General features: G+C 43.1%; 1 protein-coding gene across 2 annotated transcripts in view; it reads left to right on the plus strand.

The window, feature by feature from the left end:
• PSTPIP1 (proline-serine-threonine phosphatase interacting protein 1) overlaps positions 1-9102 on the plus strand; it is a 124484-nt gene that overhangs the window by 71944 nt on the left and 43438 nt on the right. For both annotated transcript variants that reach the window (XM_019504428.1, XM_019504426.1), the window contains exons 4-6: positions 3592-3626; positions 4976-5082; positions 7534-7596. In XM_019504428.1, the coding sequence (XP_019359973.1) occupies positions 3592-3626; positions 4976-5082; positions 7534-7596 (205 nt within the window). The remainder of the gene's footprint in view (positions 1-3591; positions 3627-4975; positions 5083-7533; positions 7597-9102) is intronic.

Below are 9102 nucleotides of genomic sequence, written 5' to 3' on the forward strand. Positions count from 1 at the left end.
TTGAGGGAGACTTTCATTATTGGGTCAATGAATTACCAACATTTGGCAGCACTGTGTTTCACTGTCTGCTTCCCCTGTTTCTCAGTATACAAACACATACACTCACAGTATCTGATCTGTGAATGCAAGGAGCTTAAGAAAAAAATGTTCTTGGAAACCATCAATCAAGAGGAAAATTGGAAAATGGTTTAATAAAAGACCTGCATAAATCTTTTAGCTTTATTCCTTACTCCAGCCCCATGTTTGGTCTGTTTATCTCCCAGAAGTTCCTTTAACATCAAGGTCTTTAAATCCAAGCCTGACTAGGGCTGGGGAGAATGGAAGAGCTTTAAACATGAACAATACAATTCTCTCCATTCCCATTCCATAAGGATATTAGCAAGCAGACTGACTGTGGGGAGGTTAACATTTAATGCTGGTGTTTTGTCTTTAACCAATTTGTTTAGTTTAAATAATCCCCTAAATTTGAAACAGACACACTAATGCTGAGCAATGTGGGTTTTTTCATGAATAGCATTGCTAAATTTGCCAAATAGTGAAGTATTGGTTGACCCCAAACTAATTTTTTGGATTTTCAGTTTGGCCATGAAACTGAAAGATCCATTGTATCCACAGAGCCCCATGCAGCACATGTTTCATCATAAAAACGTGGCTTTAGGGACAAAGAATTTTGTTAAAATGGCCCAAAGCAGAGGCATTCCCACCCCCATGGCATCAGAAAAAAGAAATGACGACTCTCAATAGGAAATCGTACCCACGTAGAGAGGAGCTCTGAAATGAGAGCTTTCATTTAGTTGCCATGTATTCAAGAGTATCAGCAAAATTAAATTACAAACATCTCATCTACATCTGTCAAATGGGATTCTTTCCATAACCCCTTTGCTGCTGCACCCTGGTGTTTTGGAATCAGACCTTTAAAAGGTGGTTTATGGGTGGCATCTGAAGCTGACGTGGTATATACTGGAGTGCTGAAGTGTTTAAAGGAATACTTGAAGGTTCCCTAGCCTAGAATTTGACCTTTCTGTCCTCCCTCACCTCCTACAAAGTTTGTATTTACTATTTCTGGTGGGCCCATAAGAGAGGAATTATACAAACTTATGTTTAAAAAAGAAAATTAAAGAAAACTATTTTAAATGCTTGTACTAAGAATGCATCTTTCTTCAGTATCTAATACAGCAATTTAACTATGCCTGGCACACAGATACTTCAGGGTCCAGGAAAAACTCTGGGAATAGGAGATCAACAGACTATGCAAACAGCCTTAACAACTCTTAGTATCCTGTAATCATCTTTGTGGTTCACAGTTCTATGTATTATTTAAATATTTGTTTTCTTCCAATAAGTTTGGTAATGCTGTTCCCCACCTTTACAACAGACACAAAATAAAAGGTCAATTTGTGTTGTATGAACATCTTCTGTAAAGAAATCAGCACCACACTTATCAATTACATAGTTGATCTCCAGGTATCACATTTTGACCCTGCATTGCAAATATGCAGCATGGGGAACATTTTTTTGTTCCCAGCATGCCTCTTGCAGTGTCTCAAACTGGTTTAGGATGATGCAAGAGGCACGTGCGCGCTTGCCTGGATGTGCCCAAGGAGATGTTCATGATAGTCTTCAGATCTTACATGTTATTTTCCATCTCCCATAATATTTTTTGCTCCATAGGGTCCTGAAGAAGTCTTCCCATGTAATCACATTACTTCATGCCCAGTTACAGAATTTAAGGGCCACAGTACGTAAAGTATCTAGAAATCATTTTTGCCCTTGTGACTAAGTGCAAATCATTGCATCAGCACATAACTGGTGGGTTGTAAGCTCTAGGGTCTAGGCTGTTGTTGCTAAGTCCGCTTGAGGTGATGACTTGAGGGGTAGCAAGCTGTCACTTGGCTAACCCACCACTAGCTCTGCCTAGATTGCACACTATAGTATTTTTCCACCCTCAAATGTAAGACTTGATCACAGCTAGGCAGAAGCCAGATCTTTAAATCTGATATGAAGGCCTTTCCTGGGATATTTTTAAAGCTTTGAAACAATGCTCCAAGTCTCAGCCAAAGAGAAAGCAGCCAGAAATCTCACAATAAGTGTTAGTATTGGACAGGGAAGAAGGAAGCACCAGAGAGGGTACAGAGAATTGAGAATGGGTTGTAAACAGGCTCACTCTTTGGAAACCCAGGCTGCCATCAGGCTTTCCTAGGAGTGAGCCTGTCCCCAAAATACTGTGGAGAAAGTGGGTTCTTCCATGTTTCTCAGGCCTTCTTGAGTGGCCAAAGCTGTGTAGGGTTTCCCCACGCCAGTCACCTACGGGTTAGTACAGCCACATCCATCTCCTCAATCTCTAGGTGGCCACACCTCATGCTTTTGGCACTGGAAGCTCCAGGTTTTACAATAAACCAATTAATGGGTTTTTCTGAGTATTCCTTATCCTCTCGTGAGTTTTTCACCTATGCCACATCAGTGCCTCCCTTCATAAAGCCCCAGTACAGACCTTTAGGAGGTAGCATAGTCTCTGCTCCAGAAAATTTACTTTCTAAATTTGGTGCAAGTTACAAAATTCAATACCCCTCTGGGTAAAGAAACTGATGAACAGGTTCCCTGGACCTGGGTGCAATGGAGATGCAACACTGCAACATGGTGGTGAGGAGGAGAGTGCTTAACATGCCCATGTCATCATCTCTCACTTGATTTACTCTAGCTGTCTCTCTGCTGGTCATTCTGCTGCTTCCTTAAAACATTTGTAGCTTGTCCCCTGTTCAGGTGACAGAGGATTTATTATTCATTTATCCCAGGACAACAGACAATATATTACTGCTTTTTAATAGCTTTCTGTAAAGCCACATTATAAAACTCTCTCTCTCTCTCTCCCTGGGCTGGTTCAATCTGACCGTTCTCAAATTGATCAGCAGACCATTTTGCCCTGCCAGTCTCCGTGACCCAGTACTGAAAAACAGGTCACTGAATATGGCTCATCCATACATTATATGGCTGTGAACAAGCACTGCCTACCTGCAGGGTCCAGATCTCCAGGCAGGCCTCTATGTAGTTCTGAAAAGCACTTTGAAAAAAATCTTGCGCTGGAGTCTTTACACAATGTTGAGCTGGTACCACACGGGGGTGCTGCAGAAGTGCAGGAAGGAGGTAGTGTTATGTTGCCCAGTTGCAGCCTCTGCTGTGAAGATAACTAGGGAGGAAACACAATATGCAAGTCCAGTATTCAGCTCTGACTAGGTCAGGCTTGCCCATCTTTGCCATTTGACGTTTTCTGTGTGTTCATCCCAAAATGCTACCACAGAGACATTTATGCTAACGTGCATAGTAGCTAGGGATTAAGGAGCATAGCGTAGTTCAAACAGAGGAGTTTCTAATTCCCTGCTTCATAAAGCATTTATTGCTCTTCCTAATTATAACAGAGAAATGTGATCTTCCCTTTTAGTATGGTCAGTCTCTGTAAAAAGACTGTCAAGGATTTTATTTTGTGTGGTTCTTTGAAGGGAAAGTTTTGGTGGCAGAATTTTTTCCTTTAGATTTAATTTGTCCTGAGGAAACATATTAATATAAGTGCATGTTTGGTATTTTCTCTCCCCTCAGCACACTGAAGGCAGCATTTGAGGTCCTAAAACAAGGTAAGTATTTATATCTTCCTTTTTTCCCCCTCCCCACTCTTTTTTAAAATCCTTTTACTCCTTGCTTATTTAAAGGGCCAAGCAGACATTGAAGCGGACAGAAATCTCATACATTCCTTCCCCACTGGGGCAGGGGCTTTCCACTCCAAGAGGCTTACTTCCCTTTATTTATAGCTTCTGCTGCTCTAATCCCCTGTGGGTAACATGGTGGTGATAGATAATCCAAGCAGAAGCCATCCTCCCGCTTCCTCAACTTCACATAAAATTCAACTCCCAAAGGCGCAGAATGCAAACATTGTAAACCACTAGTAGGGTAAGCCTGGCTGTGCTGCATTTCTCTTTCTGATTCCCCATGCTGTTGTATACAGCCTACTTCTCCCCTCCTTTTCCTGAATCTCTAAGAAACTAAAGTGAGAGCCTTTAAACGGTCCTCAGATCAGGTCCCTAAGGTCTCCACGCTGGAAGACATGCAACAGAGAAAGACTAACAGTAAACAGTGTGGTTGGTGGGAAGATGATCATTATATGGATAAGGATGGAAGTTGTAAGTAGAGAGAAAGAGGGGGAAGAGAGATCTGTAAAAACATGAACTGTCTGCAAATGGGACTATGAAGGAGTGAAACACAGGGCAACTAAAAGCATTTGGTAACCAGCTATTTCTCCATCACTGCAGTGTCAGGACAATGGCACTCCCTTGCTTTTACTTATGGCATGGCGTTGGGTGTGGGTGGTATTTCTGGTTTTGTACCTGTGTGTGAGGGGTTGGTGTGGTGACTTTGGGAAAATCAGGTAAGTGGTTAACCACGGACACAGGGCACTGAACTCAATGGCCCAGGAGGCCTCTTCCCATCTTATGTCCCTATTTTCAAGCACCTACAAAGCATGCTCTTAGGCTGCATTACAAGTAACAGTTGCTCTGGCACATGTATGTTGCAGGTCTCATCAAGAGTAGTAGGAAGGGTCCTGTAAAGGCATTTATAGGATCATAATCTGGGTAGATGATGAGCAAACCCACCACAAGACCATGGACATGTGAACAGAGTAAAATTCCAGGGATAACCCTAAAGCAAAATCACACAAACAAACATGCTGTGTATTGAAAGGGAGGTAATTGAAATCATGAGAAAATTGCCCCCCGATTCATCCAGGATGAAATTTTCTACCATTAACTACCTTGTTTGTTGGGATTGGATTGCATTATGTTTTGCTGCTTTTTATTTTTTCATCAGCCCAATTTGCCATGGCAAATCATTAATTCCTGCTGCCTTCCAGTGTGTATCCTGCTGAAAAGGTTTGACCTTTTACTTATTAAAGGCCTCTCCGCTGACTATCAATTCTGATCTATCTTAGAAATTGAAAATGTTGGAAACTCACATATTCAGCTGGCAGTAATGCTGAGGGATGAACTGAAAAGAATAGAGGAGTTCAGAGAAAGACAGAAGGAGCAAAGAAAAAAGGTGAGGAACCACGAGAACCTTCATACCAAATCAAACCAATGGTGTAGTACCCTGTCTGCAGCAGTGGGGCTCTGGATGCTCCAGAGGATGATAAAACACCTCCCAGTGCTCCTAGCTAACTCTGCAGTGCTGTACTAAGGGGGAAGATCTCTGTCTGATCCCAGCTGGTGATTATGTCCTGAACTCTGAAAACAGAGAGCCTTTGTTACTTTTACTCTCTACCTAGAATAACTGCAGATGCTATTCTTATTCCTGTAAGTATTTAATCCTTCTTTTTTAATCCTTGCTATGTGGTTTGCCTCAATAATATTTTACAGAAATACTAAATACACAGAAATTAAAGCAACAGTAAAATTGTAAACCTTGTATTGAATTCATTGCCTAGATAGTAGGATGAGGCACACAGTAGAAATACCTTTAATAAATGGTATTTATCAAATTATTACTATATAAACAATACAAACACGTTCATGCAAGCTCTCTTCTCCTTTAGTCCTCTCAGATTCAGGATCCTTTGAGCAAGGAATTTGCTGATGGAGGCAGCTGTGGTAATTCTTATACCCTGGGCATGTCTACCCATGTGCTCCACTGTGCAGTTGGTTCTAGCAGTCTCGGTGGCACATGGGTCATTTCCAATGTTGCCATAGCATCTCACGTAGATACACTCACTTCGTGGTTCAATTTAGGAGTAAATAAAAGGGATGGCCACCCAGTCCTGGAAAACAACAGCTGTTTGTAGCAGCCACACCAAATTTCCAAATCCCACTTTCTTTAAAAGAAGGGGAAAGAAATTCAGGTAATGCCAAGTGTACCTTCTTCCATTCTGTAGTCCATGACAGAGGAACACAGAAAAGTGAGGCACCCTGAAACTGGGGAGCAGGTTAGCATCAGCCCAGCCCCACTCCCAACAAAACTGCTGCCCAGCTTTCAAGACCCACTTCTGCCTCATAAAACCCATTCAATTTAGCACAGCTCCTTGTTTAGTTCATCAGTATTTTGCAGCACCCTCCTCACTCATTTGACTAACAGGAATCCTGCAAGTAGCTTTTTAAAAAGAGTTAATCTGTATTTCAAGCCTTTAGCCCACAATTCAAAAGAAACATTTAAAAAAGAGACTGGGAAGAGGAAAAGAACTTGCCTGAATTCTAAATATGCACTGCAGGTTTTTCTTTCAGTCACCCACGTGGCTGCTGAGAAACTCATGCTAGGAGCTGGTGCCAGCATTTCTAGTGATCTCCCAAAGTGCAGTGATTTGTATTTAGACTGGCTCCGCAGCAGCAGTCAGGACTGCATCATTTGGCCCTGCTGGCACCTAGGAGAGGCAGTTCAAAGACTGCAGGATTAGATTCCCTTCCCCAGTGAGGAAACCCTTATCCCTGCATTCTTCTGATATCACTGATGAGATCAGTACAGAAGCCAAGGAATGTGAGGAGAGATGGCATTATATACACTGAGATTTCATATTCTGAAAATAAGACTGTCATGGGGGAAGGGTGAGAGAGATCTGCCTGCCTGATAGCAAAGCATCGCACTTAAGCTTCCAGCTGGGAGTTATCAACCAACCTAAATTTCAAAGAAAGCATGTAACAATGTCTTTTTAAGCTAAGAAAGTGATGTGCATGGAAGCACATAATCATTTGGCAGAGATGAAGTGATACCTTATTAATCTGAAAGGAATTATTCAAGCCCAAAACTCAGCAAGGTGCAACACAAGTTTGCCTCCACCAGTGGTTCTCAACCTTTTTTAAATTGACGGCAGCCCTTGTTAGAGTCCAGCACCGCCCCCCCCGAAAATGTCAGCTCTTAGCTTCCACTCTTTTTTTGGTGATGGGAAAAATACTAGAGCAGTTCTTCTGTTGCAGAGAACTCAGAAAAACCACAGCAGGTTTTTGACACTATGGATTCATATTTGCTATCTCTGGGTTTATCTAATGAATCATGTGCAGGTGTTTGTAAACCTAACAGTACTAATATTACATAGCACCCTGCAGCACCCTTTAAAAAGATTGCATGGCACTGCAGAGTGCTATGGCACTCTGGTTGAGAGCCACTGGCCTACACAAACCCAGCCACAGCTCCAGATCCATTTCCAGCAGTTGTGCTTATACAAGTGAATTCTTTGAGCACAGCTAATGGACAGGGAGAGTGTGTGTTGTGCTACTTAAATTTCATTTAAAAAAAAAAAGAAAAGAAAAGAACGAGAGAGATAAACTAAAGACCCACATTCTTTTAGCTATTAATGGATGCCACTGAAGCAGAATTGTTCTAGGGAATTGTTCCTTGTGTGTTGGCCACGCTAATGTGCTCTGTGTGATTTAGAAGTGTGTCAGTTACAAAAGCAACTCCAAGTCATTTTCCCTATGGCCGTGTACTCTTAGACATGCTTCAACAATTCTTCTCATCCTGCCACTAAAAAAAGGAGAAATACTTAGTCCCGTGTGTTTCTTACAGTACGAGTCTGCAATGGATCGTGTGCAAAAGAGCAAGCTGTCCCTTTATAAGAAAACTCAGGAGGTAAGTTATGAGGTTTAGTATACATTCATCCAAATCCAAACTGGTTAAATAGGGGTGGGGCTGCAACTAGCACCCAGACACAATAATTTAAAGGAAAGTCAAGAAATTATGAAATTTAAGTGAAAAGATGAGATTCCAATCATAGATTTCATAGATTTCTAGGGTCAGAAGGGACCTTGTAGATCATCATTCCAACCTACTGCTCTGGGCAGGAAAAAGTGCTGGGGTTAAATAAGTCTTTTTTTAAATACATAGGGAGTAAAAAGAAAGCACTGGGTAATCTGGGGCCCCTGCAGGACACGCTTGGAAATCTGGTGGTTGCACCAGATGAAACAGCTAACCTCTTTAACAAATTCTTTGCCTCTGTTTTTCTGAGCAGGGACCGAGACATCTCCCCTCTCCCCCCAACTGGAATTCCAGATGGACTCAGGAGAGGCACCGCCAGGCCTAGGGTCAGGGAGGACCTAATTAGGGAACTTCTGGCGGGGCTGGACAAGTTCAAATCAGCAGGTCCAGATGATTTCCACCCCAGGGTGCTGCGGGAATTGGCAGGGCTCATTGTGGGGCCCCTGGCACGGCTTTACGAGCACTTGTGGTGCTCTGGCCAGGTGGCAGGGGACTGGAAAAGGGCCAGTGTGGTCCCCATTTTCAAAAAAGGGAGGAAGAAGGACCCAGGTAACTATAGGCCCATTAGTCTTACCTTGGTCCTGGGGAAGCACTTTGAGAAAATTATCCAGGAGCACATCTGCAAGGGACCAGTAGGAGAGATTATGCTCAGGCGAAACCAACATGGGTTCATTAGGGGCAGGTCCTGTCAGACCAACCTGGTTGCCTTTTACAATCAGGTCACAAAATCCTTGGACACAGGTGTTGCAGTGGACGTAGTCTTTCTGGACTTTAGGAAGGCCTTTGACACCATCTCTCACCCCATTCTCATTAAAAAACTCGGGGACTGAGGCATTGATGTCTACACAGTCAGATGGGTCACAAATTGGCTAGAGGACTGCACCCAGAGAGTGGTGGTGGACAGGTCATTTTTGACCTGGAGGGATATGGGCAGTGGGATCCCCCAGGGCTCGGTCCTTGGGCCCATACTTTTCAATATCTTTATCAGCGACTTGGATGAAGGGGTAAAAATCACCTTGTTCAAATTCATGGATGACACTAAGACGTGAGGAGAGGTGGGCACGCTAGAAGGGAGGGACAGGCTACAACTAGATCTGGACAGGTTACAGGGGTGGGCAGATGAGACTAGGATGGGATTCAGTACTGACAGGTGCAAGGTACTGTACCTAGGGAGAAAGAACCAGCACCATACCTACAGGCTGGGGAACTCCCTTCTTGTCAGCAGAGGCAGAAAGGGATCTTGGAGTCATTACTGATTCCAAGATGAACATGGGCCGCCAATGTGAGGACACGGTCAGTATGGCTAACCACACTTTGTCATGCATCCACAGATGCATCACAAGCAGGTCCAAGGAGGTGATCCTCCCCCTCTATGCAACA

The sequence above is a fragment of the Gavialis gangeticus genome, unplaced genomic scaffold (assembly GCF_001723915.1).
Source record: "Gavialis gangeticus isolate Ggan-Ray unplaced genomic scaffold, GavGan_comp1, whole genome shotgun sequence".
Classification (NCBI taxonomy): Eukaryota; Metazoa; Chordata; order Crocodylia; family Gavialidae; genus Gavialis; species Gavialis gangeticus.